At 42.7% G+C, this 18,746-nt stretch overlaps 1 protein-coding gene across 8 annotated transcripts in view; it reads left to right on the forward strand.

Annotated features, from left to right (window-relative positions):
* The window catches only part of MID1 (midline 1), a 329,164-nt gene extending 314,789 nt beyond the window's left edge, over positions 1-14,375 (forward strand). For all 8 annotated transcript variants that reach the window (XM_034757148.1, XM_034757128.1, XM_034757165.1 and 5 more), the window contains 3 exons: positions 6,934-7,095; positions 10,018-10,225; positions 11,862-14,375. In XM_034757148.1, coding sequence (XP_034613039.1) covers positions 6,934-7,095; positions 10,018-10,225; positions 11,862-12,210 — 719 coding nt within the window. In that variant the 3' untranslated portion in view covers positions 12,211-14,375. The remainder of the gene's footprint in view (positions 1-6,933; positions 7,096-10,017; positions 10,226-11,861) is intronic.
* The last annotated feature ends 4,371 nt before the right edge of the window (positions 14,376-18,746 follow it).

The following is an 18,746-nucleotide window of genomic DNA, read 5'->3' on the forward strand; positions in this document are numbered from 1 at the left end:
CACTTGGTAGATTCTAGGCATACCACCATAGGAATGAGCCTGATCCTTCAGTCGTTGAAGCTGGCAGCAAACTTCCTTAGATATTCGTGGGAGCAGGAATAGGACCTCATTTAGATGATGTTCCAGTGGGACGTCAATCGAGTATGGCATTGGCATTGCAAAAGCTTGAGGGAAGGACTTCTATTAAAGCACTGAAAGCCTTCAGAAATATTTTATTAAAACAGTATCTATCCACAGCATCTTATTGTCCTTCCTAATGAGAATCAAAACCCTTTTGGTGCAGTATTAAATTCTCTCTCAAAGTCCTTCTTATTCAACACTGTTATTGCAATAGTGCCTAGGGGCCTGCCGGGTGGGGTCCAGTTGTTTAATTCAGAATAACAGAGTAACAACTTGCAACAGCAATTGCTGCATAATTCGTGCTAATTTTCTTTAGTATCAGTATATTTTGACAGTCAGTCTCTGTTCATGGGAGGCCCAGGACTAAAGAAGCAAAGGCTGGGAGGATGGTCTGAGCAGAGTAATGCAATAGGTACTGTACTTCCCTGCCCTATGCTGGGATCATGTCCAGGGCTTCTTTTACTTCCCTTCTCTCATGAGCAAAAAACTCACTCCTAGAATAAAAAAACCCAAATTCAGTAACTCTGTTTAAGAGACAGAACAGGAAATGGACAGATACTGCTGTAGGCACCATACTATAGGTGCTAGACGGCACTGGAGCCTCTGCAAGGAAAGCACTGGGTTCTTTCCTCAGGGGATGGGGGGCTGATGGATTTGTCTGATCTAATTTTCTCAACATCTTTGTGAAAAAACTGAGTGCTGCAAATTGTTCCTTACAGTTTAAAACTCTTGTAGCGGATGTTTGGGAGACGTAAATAGGGTCGGGAGCTCACTGGTTTACGAACAAAGAAGATACCAGAATTCATTTTTGATGTAAAACAACAAACAAAAAATGTTTCAAGTTGGGTAAACACAGTTGTTGTTCATCTTGACAGTAGTTAGTATCAAAATACCAGTATTCTTGATGTGATCAATGGCTCCATGTCTAGTTGGCAGCCGGTATCAAGTGGAGTGCCCCAAGGGTTGGTACTGGGGCCAGTTTTGTTCAATATCTTCATTAATGATCTGGAGGATGGCATGGATTGCACCCTCAGCAAGTTAGCAGATGACACGAAGCTGGGGGGAGAGGTAGATACGCTGGAGGGTAGGGATAGGATACAGAGGGACCTAGACAAATTAGAGGATTGGGCCAAAAGAAATCTGATGAGGTTCAACAAGGACAAGTGTAGAGTCCTGCACTTAGGACTGAAGAATCCCATGCACTGTTACAGACTAAGGACCGAGTGGCAAGGCAGCAGTTCTGCAGATAAGGACCTAGGAGTTACAGTGGACGAGAAGCTGGATATGAGTCAACAGTGTGCCCTTGTTGCCAAGAAGGCTAATGGCATTTTGGGCTGGATAAGTAGGAGCATTTTCAGCAGATCGAGAGGCATGATCATTCCCCTCTATTCGGCATTGGTGAGGCCTCATCTGGAATACTGTGTCCAGTTTTGGGCCCCACACTACAAGAAGGATGTAGAAAAAGGAAAAGAGTCCAGTGGAGGGCAACAAAAATGATTAGGGGACTGGAGCATATGATTTATGGGGAGAGGTTTAGGGAACTGGGATTATTTAGTCTGCAAAAGAGAAGAATGAGGGGGGATTTGATAGCTGCTTTCAACTACCTGAAAGGGAGTTCAAAGAGGATGGATCTAGAATGTTCTCAGTGGTAGCAGATGACAGAACAAGGAGTAATGGTCTCAAGTTGCAATGGGGGAGGTCTAGGTTGGATATTAGGAAAAACTTTTTCACTAGGAGGGTGGTGAAGTACTGGAATGGGTTACCTAGGGAGGTGGTGGAATCTCCTTGTTTAGAGGTTTTTAAGGTCAGGCTTGACAAAGCCCTGGCTGGGATGATTTAGTTGGGGATTGGTCCTGCTTTGAGCAGGGGGTTGGACTAGATGACCTCCTGAGGTCCCTTCCAACCCTGAGATTCTATGATTCTATGTTCGAATAGGCCACAGAAAATTGGAAACCCTTAGCCATTCTAGGTCTGCTTTCTACAAGATAAAATACAAAAAGGTAAGTTTAGTGTCACTGCAGCTTGGTAAGAAGAAGAATGGTCTAAAAGCTATGGAACTAGTCTTAGCGTTAGGAGACCTGGGTTCAATTCCTGACTCAGTCCAGGTATTTTACCTTGGTTAAGTCACTTAGTGTCTGTCTACACTGCAGTAAAAGATTCACACCACGGCCCCTGATTGGGCTTGCAGAGCTCAAGCTGTGTGGCTATAAAATTGCAGTGTAGATGTCTACTGAGACTTGGAGCTGTGGGGGTTTTATTGCAGTTTGGGTATATACTCAGGCCTGGATTTTTATAGGTATTTATGTTTTGTGGCGCTCAGCTTTGCAGCGCCTAACTGTTTTAGGAGGTTAACTCTCATTTTCAAAATGGATTTAGACATTTAGGAGCTGGAATCCTGCCTAAATCCCTTTATGAAATTGAAAATTAGGCTCCTAAATCAGTTAGGCATTGCAATGCTGAGTGCTGCAATGCTTAAATACCTATCAAAATATGGGCCATATCTCTCTATGCCTCAATTCCTCATTTGGAAAATAAAGGTAATACCTCCCTACGTTGTTGTGAGGATAAAATCCTTTAATAATTGCAAGGCACTCTGATATTACGGGTTTCAGAGTAGCAGCCGTGTTAGTCTGTATCCGCAAAAAGAACAGGAGTACTTGTGGCACCTTAGAGACTAACAAATTTATTAGAGCATAAGCTTTCGTGGACTACAGCCCACTTCTTCGGATGCTGTAGTCCACGAAAGCTTATGCTCTAATAAATTTGTTAGTCTCTAAGGTGCCACAAGTACTCCTGTTCTTTTTGCGGATACAGACTAACACGGCTGCTACTCTGAAACCCGTNGAAAAAAAGTTAAGAAAACACACACAAAAGGAGATCATATAAAAATAACTATGCTGATAGGGTATATAAACTTGAATAAATTCAGAGTTATGTTGGAAACTCTCTTCCTAACTCAGACTGTTTTGTTTTTTTGTTTGCAAGCCCATTAAGGATAGAGTTTAGGACTCATCTTTTAATTTCTTAACTGTGTTGCTTTGTCTCTATGTTCATTCATTAGTTCATTCTTTCCTATCTCGGTACTTATCTAGCCTTCAACACCGTAATATCAGAAAAAAGAACAGGAGTACTTGTGGCACCTTAGAGACTAACAAATTTATTAGAGCATAAGCTTTCGTGGACTACAGCATCCGAAGAAGTGGGCTGTAGTCCACGAAAGCTTATGCTCTAATAAATTTGTTAGTCTCTAAGGTGCCACAAGTACTCCTGTTCTTTTTTCTGATATTACGGTGTTGAAGGCTAGATAAGTACCGAGATAGGAAAGAATGAACTAATGAATGAACATAGAGACAAAGCAACACAGTTAAGAAATTAAAAGATGAGTCCTAAACTCTATCCTTAATGGGCTTGCAAACAAAAAAACAAAACAGTCTGAGTTAGGAAGAGAGTTTCCAACATAACTCTGAATTTATTCAAGTTTATATACCCTATCAGCATAGTTATTTTTATATGATCTCCTTTTGTGTGTGTTTTCTTAACTTTTTTTCTCAAAAGGTTTTGTACTGGCACCAGTATATCTTCATGTATTATAGTCTATTGTAAACTGGGAAAAGGCACTATCCATCTGTGTTCCCTGCTCCCTTGGTAAAAGGCAGGATAAAAAGTCAAAACTCCCCTGAAAATATACTGGCTTTTATAATGTATTCCAGTCCCAATGAAGATAAAGCCTGAAAAGAACTTCAGTCTTCTCATCCAGTGCAAGATTGTTCCTTTTTGTTATATTTTCCAGTCTTAAATTATTATTCTAATTATTATTTATATAATGTAATTACATGCATATATAATTATTAACATCATTGTTATTTCTATAAATGTTTATAATGCAAATGTTTATAATGCAATAGTACCTAGAGGCAAATTAGACTGGGGCCTACTATACCAAGTACTGTTTTAAACACATAGTACTAGTAAATGATTTGTCAATGAGGCTTTGTAGCGAAGTGAGACTCACCCGTGCGGCACCTCCTGCTGGTTATCCTGGGAATTAGCTGGATTTCAGCCCAGAGTGCCCTCTGCTGGCCAGTGGGTCACCTGCCTCAGGCCCCGTGTCCCGCCCAAACCCCAGTCTCAGGGTTCTGCCCCTGCAGTACCCACAGTCTGTGTCTCCCCTCCCAGGGGAACCCCCACCTTCTAAACCCACCTTGCCTCAGTGGCTACTACCAGTCATCATCCAGCCCCTGCTCACTGGGGCAGACTGCAGTCTGTAAACCACTCATCATGGGCAAGGGGCGGTTTGGACCTCCTGCCTCTGCCTAACCCCAGGCTGCACCTTTGCAACATCAGTACCTGTTTTGGTCTTTAGCAAGGCCCGCAGCCTGGGCATTTACCAAGCTGGAGTTTCCCAGCTCCTCTTGCCTTTCCACAGCCCTGCTCTGTTCCCTGTACCCTGAGCTCCCAGGCAGCCAGGTCCTTCTCTCCCAAGAGCTAGAGAGAAACTGACCCAGCGCCTGGCTCACAGCCCTTTTATAGGGCCAGCTGTCTCCTAATTGGACGTGTCCCCAGCTGTGCTGCCTTCCCAATCAGCCTATTCTTATTGGCTTTCAGCCCCAGCCCTCTCCAAGGGCTGGCTTTTAACTCTTTCAGGGCCAGAGCGGGGTGACTGCCCCGCTACACACACCCCTTCTCAAGATCCCCACCCCTGGGGGTAGGGAGGTCTTCTCACCTGGACCAGTCGCACATGCACATCCGGATCCGCTTGCTTCTTTTCCGACTCCTCCAGCTGCTTACGCAAGCAGGTCTCCTCATCTATTATGGCCGCATACTCTTTCGCGCCATGGCATTTGATTCAGCCTCGCGGCGGGCATGCTCTGCAGCCTCCAGCCGCACACGCAGGCCAGAGTCCCTTCAGGGTCTGGGTTCCTACTGCTACCTGCTCTACAACAGCCTGGGTCCCGGCCTCTTGCTGGGCCCACCCCGTCCCAGTCTTTCTGTCTGCCATCCCCCATGGGTGGCTCTTGGTCAGGTCTACTGCCATCTCTGCAGCATCTACCCGGCCGATCCTTGACCCATCTGGGTCCTCAGGCCCCTCCACCTGAGTTCGCCCTCCTTTGAAGGAGCAGTTACTCTTTATGTGGCCCCGTTCATGGCAGCCAAAGCAGGCTCCCCGCCCCTTTGCTGCCTGGGGCCCCGGCTTCTTCTGTTGGTCCTTCTCAGGGACAGCCCTCCCTGGGCTGCCCTGGCCCTGCTCCTTGAGGTAGGGCATTTCCTCCCTAGGTGCCCCCACCGCCCACAGGCCCAACACCTTCTTCGCCTCCTGACTTCCCTCACCAGGTGGCTTCTTGTAGGGGCTTCTCCCTTCTCCAGTTCTGGGTGAGGATCCCTGCCCCCATCCTACTAGGGACAATTCACCCTTACATGTCCACAGCTCCCACAGGTGTAACAAGCCCTGAGCTTTGCCCCAGGCCTCCTGGCCCCAGTGTTGGGCTTCTCTCACCAATCTTGGTGGTCTTTTTGGAACTTCCCCACAGAAGTTTCACCAGGGCCCGCTGTTCCTCTGCCAGCTGCCCCAGTTGTGCTTGCAAGACCCACTGTACCTCCCACTGTCTCTCCTGGTTCTCCCGGACCACACGGAGCAAGGTCTCATACCGCTTCTGTGTTCCATCAGTCCCCTTCCGTGGGGGCCCTGGCACCGAAGATCAGCCAGGGATGGCACAAGAGCCTTCAGCAAAGAAAACCTCTGTATATGCTGGGTCCATTGTCCCCTCCTTTTCCAGGCAATAGTCCCAGTCCTCGCCCTGCCCCTTGTATCGGGGTGGACCGCAAATGCTGACATTCTCCACCACCTTGTAGCACAGTGAGACTCACCCGTGCGGCGCCTCCTATTGGCTTTTAACCCTTTCAGGGCCGAAGCGGGGTGATTGCCCTGCTACAGGCTCCCATCAAATCTTGTAGGAAACACTTCCACAACTTAATAGATCTCACTGTGGGACATTTTTCCCTTTTGGTTTAGCCTACATTTTTCTTTCCTTCGTAGTTTCCTTTTATGTTATACCCTCATCTGAATGCATCTCACACACAATAAAAGTTTATAACTGTATACAATGGAAAGGAGTACTAACCTTTCCCAATGAACCACTGGGAAAGAAATCAGAAAAGTAATAAAATAAATTATAAAACATTTGATTACATCCATCTGGCAAAGGCTATGCTGAAAAGATGACACTTGCACAATATCCTGAAGTCTAACAAACTTAGGCTCTGATACACCGCCAGGAGAAGTAAGATCTGCAGTTGAGATCTCTCCACCAACAACTTGCTTCCTATCCTCAGAAATGAACATTAGGGGACTGTCAGCAAAAATGCCTCAACAAACCTCATGGCGATGAGTCACATTAGTCTTTTAAGTCCTAAAGCATACAACTCAATTTATTAAATCAAAAAACAGACTGATGGCATTTCCACATCCTCTAGTCCTTAAGCAATAAACCATTCCTTATCTAGGGACAAGTGAAAGTTCCCAGACTGTCCACACATCAGTGAATCGTCTTTTAAAGGTCCATTTTTCATGGTTGGTGTCACATACTAAGATTTTAAAAGGTACGCTGGTTGGGGGCAGGTGAAATGAGTCAGCGGAAATTAGTGAACCAGTTGGTAAATGTTACAGCCCTTCAGTAAGGAAAGAGGCAAGTTTCTTGTGGATTGTTTAATGCCTTTTCAGGTTAATGTAAATATTCATGAGTGTTCAAAGTATGTCTCCATTAGTTACAAAGTATTTAGTGTGTTATGACTAATGAGTTTGATTTGAAATTACAGGTTTATGCAACTCAGCCGACAGTTGGATGATTGTTCCAAATATCAAACAAAACCACTACACAGTGCATGGGTTACAGAGTGGCACTAAGTACATCTTCATTGTCAAGGCCATTAATCAGGCGGGCAGCCGAAACAGTGAGCCTGGCAAGTTGAAGACAAACAGTGAGTAACATGGAATCCAGCAAACCCACATGCACTCCCACACTCCCTCTCCTCCCCACTCTCCTTCAGAGATTTGATATTTGAAAGGCGCAGGAGTATAAAGCAAGATGCCTTGTTTCAAGTGCTTTATACTTAAGCCATTTATTTTTCACCCTATTCAAGACTGCCAGAGTCCTCAACATGACAACACAGGGATCTCTTTTATTCTGGAGGTCCACTGAAGCGTCTACATCATTGAAAATACCACTAGCAGTAGCAACGTCAAGAAGAAATGATTGAAAATGTTTCTTTTGGGGTTTTTTTTATTACTTCTCATATTGTTTTGCCCTTTTCTTCTACTGTTATAGTACATTTTATTTCTTTATCAATTTAAGAGGATGGTCATTATATAATTAAAATGACTAAATTGGGTCCTCTTGGATCCCTATTTTATTATATTGGGAGCCTCCCTGAATTTATTATAAAAATTATGTGGGGGTGGTTGAGTCAGAGATCTCACTTTTAAGAAAATGATTGAACAAAATTATTAGTGGATATAGCATAGCACTTTAAAGCAGTGGGTCTAAGCTTTTTTCCATCTGTGGTTTCTTGTCATGCCCTAGCTAATCCCATAATCCTTTTAGACTACAGATGGGTTTGGGTGTTGGGTAGAGAATGTCGGAGTTGGAGGGGCAGTTACTGGGGGATAATGAAAGTATTGGGAGATTACTATGGGGAGCTGGTGCATTTCTTCTTCCTCCCCTGTCTAGCTGGCCAGCACTCTATCCCTATGTTACTGACTTATATAAACAATATCTGCTACTAAAAAGATTGTGTGTAGCAGTAAATACAGTTTTAAGTTAAAGCAGGCATTTCCCTGCCTCTAGAGGACCTGATGCTCTGGCCTGATGCAAACTGGTACAGAGAAAGACATGCTTCAGATGATACTTCGTTAATACAAAGACTAGAAAACAGGTAGAGAGACATGTAAGAGGTATTTTGCTGATACCCAGTGGTAGAAGCAAGCAGACACTGTTAGCATCCGTGGGGAAAAAAACATGTGTCAAAGCCTACGTTCCAAAGGATAAATTTTACCCTTGATAAGTGCATAATTATTTGTATGTTATGAAAGAAAATATACCCCCTATATCTAAAACCATTCCTTCATCTTTAGTATCGAAATAATAGTGATTGAGACAGTGTTGGCTTAACCTTTTCCTTTAAATGTTTAGCCTTTCAAATTTCCTACAGTTCTTAAATAAAGCATGTTGAATATCACTTTTCAGACCAATTTCATTCATCTTTTTATGCCGACTTCAATTATTTCAATTCCCCTGAATAAGAATTACTTAGCTCTTCTTTCACAAACACTAAGGAATTCACATATTAATTTAAAGTGCACATTTATCAATACCATAAGGTCACAGAGCCACTGAGAATGCTCATTTCCACTCCCTACTTGTGTAATCAGATCTTCCACTTATAAGAAGATTTGCCTTTATATGAAAGAGGATAAAGGAGAAAAAAGGACTTTGTTGGACACTGGTGGTGTCATATTTTTTCCAGTTGTCCTTCAGAAATTCTCTGGCAGAAGTAAAAAGATCTTTCTGCTTTTTAACATGGGTAAACTTGTCAGAGTCAGAGCAGGCATTATGTATCTACAGAGTTTGGTTTACCAAACTGCTTCCTGTTATTGTCTACAGACCCTGTGCTATGGCAGAAGATACCTGCCAACAGCAACAACAGTGATGTTTTTACACCATATTGTTTGGACCAAGTTATAGTTCATTTCCTTCATTTTAATTCACAGTATCCACTATTGTCGGCATCCCAGCATAAATAAAACTAAGAGAGAGTGAATGAACAGACCAGGGTAGCACTTCTTCTGATTTTCAAACTTCATTTTATGGGATTATGAAGTAATAAATTTTTTGCAATAGTGATAAAGCCATTATTATAATTTTTCATTGTTGGCAAACTAATAAAAATGTGTCAAGTATCAGAGGGGTAGCCGTGTTAATCTGGATCTGTAAAAAGCGACAAAGAGTCCTGTGGCACCTTATAGACTAACAGACGTATTGGAGCATAAGCTTTCGTGGGTGAATACCCTCTTCGTCAGATGCAGCCACCCATGAAAGCTTATGCTCCAATACGTCTGTTAGTCTGTAAGGTGCCACAGGACTCTTCGTCACTTAATAAGAATGTGAGGTATTTTAAAATCTAATGCAGGGATCGGCAACCTTTGGCACGTGGCTCACCAGGGTAAGCCCCCTGGCAGGCCGGGCCGGTTTGTTTACCTGCCACATCCGCAGGTTCGGCCAATCGCGGCTCCCACTGGCCACGGTTCACTGCTCCAGGCCAATGGGGGCCGCGGGAACAGCGCAAGCCGAGGGATGTGCTGGCTGCAGCTTGCTGCAGTCCCCATTGTCCTGGAGCGGCGAACTGTGGCCAGTGGGAGCCGTGATCGGCCGAACCTGCGGACACGGTAGGTAAACAAATTGGCCCGGCCTGCCAGGGGGCTTACCCAGGCGAGCCGCGTGCCAAAGGTTGCCGATCCCTGATCTAATGTATAACAAAAAAGCCATAATGAGTGATTGCATGTTTATTGCAATTCAATTGTAATTTCAATTACATGAAAGATTTAGAGTATTCAAGTTAGCTCTAGGTCTCAGACAATGAATGTGACTTTGACACGGGGCTCTTCTTAGATGTAGCTAGTACTTAAATATACCATTTCAAATTGCCTTCTAACTCAACAAAAGGATGATCTTTGTAGATTAGTGTTCAGATAGATCGAAGTCTGGGCCTGTTTTAGTCCAGGGTAATGCTCCAGAGAAGAAAATATGTATTATTATATAGTCTTATTATCCAAATATATGACCTTACGTGTGTTTATTAAAATTAAACAAACCTTTTCTTTGTCATCCTTCTGTGTGTGCCCAGGCCAGCCATTTAAACTGGATCCCAAGTCTGCCCACAGAAAGTTGAAGGTGTCCCATGATAACCTGACAGTGGAGCGTGATGAAACCTCTTCCAAAAAGAGCCACACACCCGAGCGATTCACCAGCCAAGGGAGCTATGGAATAGCTGGAAATGTGTTTATTGACAGTGGACGGCATTACTGGGAAGTGGTTATAAGTGGGAGTACATGGTATGTGTCACATTTTTAATTACTGTCATACCAGAAAAAGTTGCATTTGTTTTCATGCTAATACATGTCAGTGCTTCCTAAACAAAACTAAAACATCATTCTTAAATAAGAATAACAGATTGAATATGAAAGCACCTTCATGGTCCAGTGGCAAATGCTACACAGGGCAGTCAGATTTGGTTACAATATCCCCAGAGAATGGGAATGCTGTGGATACATGTCCCACAGTGGGGTGTAGGGGATGAAGAGGAGCATCCCTTCACTCTTGAATGAGCCTCATTGGCTGTCATGTGGAACAGGGTTTGTGGGCTCAGGGGATAGCGGTAGCCACCGTATTTGGTCAGAAAGAGACACACCATGACATGTGATTCAAGGGTTGTGATAGTGCTAGAAATAAATGAAATGGAAAACTTGTGAGGCCTGGAGTGCCCACCTCCCCTACAAAGAAAAATGCACATTTGTTAAGGCCACCACATAATAGGCAGAAAAATGCTTACTAGTGTATTTAGCATAAAGCAACAAAACACATCTGATATAGAACAAACATACAATAACACATATGAGGTTAGCCCCTGCTTCCACCAGAGGAATGTAAACCATAAAAGCTTCTTCCCTACAGGGGAAATCAGGCCTTCATGCAGCGGGCCCAATGATGAGACTACCCCTGGAGGTCATTGTCCTAGTCCGTTTCCGTTTCATCAGGACATCCCACCAACTCTAAGGCCTGATCTACATTGGGGGCGGGGGGATCTATCTAAGTTACACAACTTCAGTTATGTGAATAACGTAGCTGAAGTCGACGTACTTAGACCTACTCACCGTGGTGTCTTCACTGCGGTGAGTCAACTGCAGCTGCTCCCCCGTCAACTCCCGCCTGCGCCTCTCGCGGTGGTGGAATACAGGAGTCAACGGGAGAGTGCTCGGGGATCTATTTATCGCGTCTAAACTGGATGCGATAAATCAACCCCCGCTGCATCAATTGCTGCCCATCAATCCAGCAGGTAGTGTAGACTTTCCCTAACACTTGTTTGGCAAAGGAATGTTGTCTCCTACAGTTGCCTCACATGGCCCAATGCTCGTTCCAATAAACTTGACACTTGAATCTACATACCTCATAGAGACCTGGCAGAAGAGGTTCTATGAAGGCAGAAATGGGCATTCCATGTACACTTTGATACTTTTTCTCATCTTTCTGCTGCACCATGTATTAAATCAGCAATGAGAGATCACGTTATTTGGTTTTAGTTCATTATCTATATATTCTTCTGTTCAGGAATGGAAATTTCCAGACGAAGGATTAGAACTCTGAGCTGTTTAGCATGCAGCAATTTTCCTTGTCAATAAAAAAGGCCGATATCATTAGCTAAGTGTTCCAAAAATTGCCATAGCATCCAAACTGTAAATAGCAATGTGGACAACAAGATTTGCATGACCTGCCAGCCCCAACATTGGGAGCAGAGAGGAATGTTAATTAAATGTGGTATTATGGTTATCCTTCACTTAATGAGAACATAACGTGCATAAATAAAAGAAGACAATGCATTCCTTAGAGTCTTTCAGGATAAAGTTTAGCCTGTATTGATAGAAAACTGCATGGCACAAAACATTGGTTTTCTAGACTACTTTTATTTTACAGGTATGCAATTGGTATTTCTTACAAGACAGCGCCAAAACACGAGTGGATTGGAAAGAATTCTGCCTCTTGGGTGCTTTGCCGTTGTAATAATGCCTGGGTGGTGAGACATAACAGCAAAGAAATTCCTATAGAGCCTGCTCCTCACCTCCGTCGTGTTGGGATTTTGCTGGACTACGACAACGGTTCCCTTGCCTTTTATGATGCTTTGAACTCTCTACACCTTTACACGTTTGACATAACCTTTGCACAGCCCGTGTGCCCCACATTCACTGTGTGGAATAAATGTTTGACAATTATAACTGGCCTGCCTATCCCGGATCACTTAGACTGCACTGAGCAGCTTCCGTGACTGCTAAAAGCAAAGGGATATAATGTCAGCTTTCCAGTGGACTGCAAAAACACTGCCCACAGGAGCTATTTGAATATGTGGCGTACAAAACATCCCTGATGATTTCAGCCAGAACTGAAAGTGGGTATTTCTCTTTGCTGTGTATTTTGTATTAAAGGGCAAGAAATGGCTTTAATAATTTCTCAGAACTATTTTGTATTTAGTCTCTTACAGGAAGATTTATAAATTATTTATATAAAGAACTCCTCAATTTGGCGATTTGGATTACAATTAATTGTTTTTGCACATAAAGGGCCCCATTCACTAAAGTTTCGCAAGCCTTTTTTACAGTTTTATTTTACAAGGGACAACTAGCAGGAATTTTGTTTCCTGGAAACTGTGCAGTGGACACATTGATATACTGTTGATCTTACATTAAACTCCAATCTTATTGTGTGCAACATCTCTCTACTTCAGTTTTGCACACCAGAATGTGCATACCAAAAAAATGAAATAAAATAAACAAGGAAGGAAATGGAGTTATCCAGTACAACAAAAGAAGAAGGATTTATTTACTTCTGTTCACTAATATGTCTGCATGTTAAACTTATTCACATATGGACACAAGAAACATATGGAAGATCTTCTAGAAGTGTCAGTGGCTAAATCATCTGGTGATTCTAACCCTATCAATGCTTCACTTTTGTCTCTGGGAAGTGCAGTAAGATCACTGAGGATTTGTAAGACTGATATCATCTCAGAAAATCAGCAACATTGGAACAGCGCAACCAATCCAAGGTCTGACTATATCCTGATTTGATGAGAAGCTGCATCATTTAAGGTTCCATTATAATTGGAGATGGCCTAGTTCTGATGGTCGAGGTGTGGGTGTATATCACTGATTTTTCAGGTACACCACAAGAATCCAAGCCCATACATCTGAAATGAGAGATGGCCTACTTACAACTGATTTTAAACTAAATGCAAGAGTCTCAGTGTATCGCACTGTAGTGTATCAATAAAGAAGAGCAAAGATATCTGGTATATGGATGTTGCATTGAGAAGCACTGTACTGAAGTTCATCATAAAATCATCCAATGAAACAACGAATGTGTATTGTTGCATTGGGTTGCTTGAAGGGATAGACTTCTCTTTGTGAATGAGAGGTAAATGACAAATTTGCAGCAGTAACATTAGTTTATCTGAGTTTCACCTGCACATATGGGATCTAAGTTAGCCCTGGTGTTAGGGGCTGCAACTCCACTGAGATAAGTAGAAGCTGTACGCACTATATCCCAAAGCTGAATTTTGCCCATTAATTTTTTTAAAAAATGAATAGGGCCCTTTGTGATTATTACAATATTTCTGTATAAATGATCATTTGGGAGATTCCTGAGAAAATTTTTGAAATGTGGAAGATGGTATGATGCCTTTTAAAGCTGTTCCTAGAGAGACAGTGAAAAGGGTTTTGTTGATCATATGCAAAGGATGAAAACCTGCCTTCATAGAATAAGGATAAATGGAATACAAGAGTAATGAAAGGGTTGGCTCAGTCATTTTAAACCTTGCTTTAGGTGTCCTTTGAAAACGACACTTTAATGCACTTTGTTCACCAATGGGCCCAAAATGAAAGGGTCTCAAGCTTGGCTTCAGATTTTTTAAATATTGACTCTCCAGGTACAAAGATGTACTACAGTTTGCCTTATGATAGTGATATGAAAGAAGCTTATGAGGAAGCTAATGAATACATGACTACAGGTTTTGTTTAAACAGAGATTAATTACTGCTCATGTTCCTTTGATTCTCTATACATACCCTGTTTACTGTGGAATGAATGGGAAAAAGTATCTCTCTGACAGCATGTTGGTTTCAGCCATTTTATCGCTTCCTGCCATGGCAGCGTTCCATTGTTTACAGAGAGTAGCTGCTGACCTTTTCTGAGTTGACATATGTAAAGGGAAAATATGTACATACTCGATGACAGTGTTTATTCTAATGTCTATGATGATATAGAAAAGGGCCCCCCAAGAACTTAAAAAAATGTCTGAAACAGTGTTTTGTGTAACCGAATGTGATCTTACCAGTGTGACTTGATGTACTGTGTTCAGCTGATCTGGCCTTGACTGTTTGAAAGGCAATTGAGAAATCATGAAAGTTATTATACACGGTAGACTGAGAAGAATTTCTAAAAAAAACAACGGTAAAAAGGTGTTGGGAGGGAAGAGAGTGACAACATGGGATGGGCGTCAACTTTCTGCCTAGCAGAACAGAGTATACAATATACATGGCACCACCCTTTTTCGTAGAAATATTAAGTATATCTGGAAGCTAATTTCAGAAAGGGGCAAACTGACAACAGTTCAATATTAGATCATACAAGGCTTGCAGAGATCAAACTGGATTGAAAACAGTATCATGAATATTTGGAGGCTTTTCTCCTCCCTTTTTTCATTTTAAACACCAACCATGCATTTAAAGGGTGACAATTGGTTTTGGCTGAGAGGGAAAAAAATGGTCTGCTATATACAATAGTAATCCTTCTACGGGATTTATATTTCAACAATGAATACTTCATTTTAAGCCAAACCACATTCCTCAAATGGGCTATTAATTCTATCAGTGCTCTTTGTGCATGTATGTGTGTATATTATATATGTATAATTACATACATATAATTACATTTGTAATTATATATATATATATATATATATATATATGTGTGTGTACAGATTAATTGGCAATAAATTAAGTGTCCCACCATCCCTTTTAGCTTATTATTTGAACCATTATGTAGTCTGTATGGACTATGATTGGGGAAACAGTTTGCTATGCTTGGTATTTGTATGGACATTTTCAAAAATAAAAATCTGTTTATTTTACAGTACTTGATTCAATGCCCGATTATACAATAAAAACATCCATTTCAAAACTTGGCTTTTGTGGTTCTGTGGCATTTTCATGGTCCATACGAATAAAATGAAATATGGGGGGGGGACCAGCAATCTTAAACCAGTAACTAAAACATGCTTGGCATGTTACAATGCACGGCAGAGCTGGATGAGGTTTTCTTCTGATATTCTGAAACTTCTGAGACTCTCTGGCGGCCAATGAAGCCGGCATGTGTACAATGATCATTTTAAGGCTGTAAATCCAAGTTGGGGTTCAGTGGAGCAAACTGTGGAACCCCTATAGGAAACTAAGTGCAAGAATAAAATGGCTGAATGATTAAGGGTGTTGCTCAGCCTGGCTTACAGAGACCAAAAGGAAAGCTGCTCACTGTCGTAACTTTTCCTCTTTCTGCTTTTATTCCTCCTGACTGCTAAATCTCTCAACTGCTCAGGCAAAGGAACCTCATTGAGCAGTGGTTCCCATCCATGGTCGACAGAGCATTTGTGGGTGGGCTGTCGAGATTTGACTGATCATGGAGTAATGGCGCCTTCTCTTTTCCAGCTGCTAAATCACAATAAAAGTAGTTAGAAGTACAATGAATATTTTGCAGACATTACTTTTCTATGTAAGCAATTGCTGTAGTTGCAACAAGGATGATATAGAATCATCAGTGGGAGGTGAAGGTGGTCCATGTGACTACCAATGGGAAGGGAGGGGGGGGTGTGATTGCAAATGGGTGACTGAGCATGATGCCACATGTAAGAGTTGGTGGGTCCGTGACACAATCCTCATCACTTTGACCATCACCCCTCTCTTAGTAGTTTTCCACTGGCTCCCATTCCTCTGTTGTATCACTTTCATGGCCCAATCCTAATCTATTTCCCATCCAAGGCTGGCTTTAGGGATGGTCGATATTGGCGACTGCCCAGGGCACTGTGGTTAGTGGGGGGGGGCACCATCAAGAGAGTGTAACAATAACAGCTTGAGAACCTCTGAGCTAGATGAACCCTTGTTATGGGGTTGAATTAAAACCCCATTGAGGGGTAAGTGTGAATTCACCCTTCAATTAACATAACTGTAAACATATGAGTGACCTAAGACTAAAGGTCTGTATGATCGACCCAGGAGCTTTTGGGCTCAGTATTGTTTTGGATTGCTGTGTTTGGGAGAATACTGAGGTCACAGACAAGAACAGAGAGAGGCAAAAGAAAAAAGGAAGAGAAGCCAAGCAGGAACCTGTAAGCACAATGTGACCCTGGAACAAAGCGAGAGAGAGAGAAAGCTTTTGGGTCTGTTAGCTAAAAGAGGGTTGGAGGCTGGTAGGCTGCTTCTTTTGGTTTGTGGTTCCTTCTGTGTTCAGAGACACAGGACTTCATACATTCCTTGTAAATATAAATAAACAAGATTACATCAGAGAAATACGTGGCTACCACTAATTTCTACTCCCAACTGGAACACCCCCAGGGCCTCAAACTTTGACTAGCTGCTTGGGTCAATACGGGTAACACTATCATCACTCGTTCAGTATCGAAAGGTTGAGAGTCTTGTTACATGCTGCAGAGCTGAAATCACTGATGTCTAAGTATTAGACCTACTTTGGGACAGTGTCTCTGTTGCAAGAGACTGCCCAGTGTGCACCAGCGGTGAGTCTCCACCACTAACAGCTGAAATCACTGAGAGCTGAAATCATTAAGAGCTGTGTTAGGGTGGGGGGCCTGAAGACATCTTAGTGTGGCCAGCAGGGCGGCTGGCAGAGAGGAGCGGCAGGCAGCCAGCAGAGAGGCGCAGCAATCGGGTCGTTGGGGCGACGAGCGGGTGCCCAAGCAGCAGAGCGTATAAGGTGCCTCCTTATTCCCCCCTCCTCCACATAGGGTGGGAGATGAATTCTGCGGATGAACCTCTGAACTTTGGGGCTGCACTGGACAAGGAAAACAACTGTGAGTGGGGTGCAAAGAAGGGACAGGCACGTTAAAGGGACTTTTGGGTTACTAGACTTAAGACCCTGAGGGGAAAAGGACACTGCCCACCTTACTTGGGGGTGGGTTTTTTGCTCATGGTTTATGTTTATGAACCCTAGTTGTGGTGTTTTCCCAAATTAATGCTGAGTTACTTCCCTCCTTTTATTAAAAGTTTTTGCTACACTCAGACCCTGTGCTTGCGAGAGGGGAAGTATTGCCTCTCAGAGGCGCCTAGGGGGTGGTGTGTAATTGTCCCAGGTCACTGGGTGGGAGCTCGAGCCAGTTTTGTATTGTAGTGTTGAAAGGGAATCCCTAGATACTGAACCCAGCCCTTGTTGCTGCCGGCTGCACCTGGCAGAAGGGTTACATCATATTTACTGAAAAGTAAGGGGGGAAGCTTACTGCCTTTGGTTTTCACAAAAGATGTTCCAGCCTTCATAAACTAACGAAAATTTGATAATTTAGTGTCCCCCTCCCCAATCCTGTGGGGATAATTTTTATGTACTGCAGCCTTACAAGTGAGATTCTGGTGTGTTTAGTTATAAGGAAGGCTGTGACCCTTTCAACTTTTTTCAGCACTGCTCTTCTTCAGTGTCTTTAATAATGCCGTCTCTAAGAGAGAATGCTGTGAGAGAGGGGGAAATGCTGGGAAAGACAGCTCAGAAATATAGGACGGGTGGAAACCTGCCATCCCTTCTTTGTCCTCGTGTAGCTGCATCCCCAGCTATATATATATATATAAAAAGCAAGTCTGCACTCATCCTTCCATCTGTGCTTCCCTCCCTGACCCCATCCTACATTCCCCAATGACACAGAAATATGCTGTTTAAGGATGTGTTTGAAATCCTAATCTGAACAAAAGCAGCAGGAGAGGGATGTCAAGCCCTCAGGCCCTGATTCTCCTCTCACTTACCCAAGTTTTACATTTGTTGGCTTCAAAGCAGTGACTCCTGATTTACACTGGTACAGGTGAGAGGAGAACCAAGCCCATAATCTTCAGATTCCATTGGGGTCAAAAATCCAGCAAAGCATGAACACTTGTGCTATCAGACCAGCATTCCTAATAAATCATGTCTCTGGAGTGGGTGCATTAGCTGCTAGAAAAGCCGCCCAGTTTCTCACGAGCTGTTTCTCAAGCCCAACACAGGTGTGTTTTAAAATGAACAGTTCAATTGCATTCTGCTTGGGTGAATTGTTAGGGCAATGTTGTACCATTTCCTTAAGGCAGTATGCAGAACAATTCTCTTGGCTGGTACTGAGTTACATTTAACATGGGAACAGCTGGAACATAAGGTAAGATACAATAAAGCAGCATAATTCTATTGTTCCTGTTAGTTCCATTTGAAAATGGAGGCTGTCTAAAGCAGTTGAAAAATCTACTTCCTCCAGCTGTTTATCAAAATTTATATAACTATTCTAGTGTATGGAGAGGTTTCCTCTCAAGGAGGATTGGACCTTTTCTTTTTAATTCCTCCTGAGGCTGCTTTGTTGTTAGACATTTTCTAGAAAATCCACTGTAGCATGTAATAGGTTGCAATCAACCCCCTGAAAGATATACTGTAAAAGCATTGTTGTGTCTCCTGCTGGCTGATGAATGAAACAAAACTAGGGTTAGTGGAAAATGAAATAGTTTTGACTACCAATCAGCCTTTCAAATCACATGAAAATGTTCCTGAGAATGTTTGTTTCTTTTTTGAAAATTTTGTATCT

Source organism: Trachemys scripta, chromosome 1 (assembly GCF_013100865.1).
Source record: "Trachemys scripta elegans isolate TJP31775 chromosome 1, CAS_Tse_1.0, whole genome shotgun sequence".
Classification (NCBI taxonomy): domain Eukaryota; kingdom Metazoa; phylum Chordata; order Testudines; family Emydidae; genus Trachemys; species Trachemys scripta.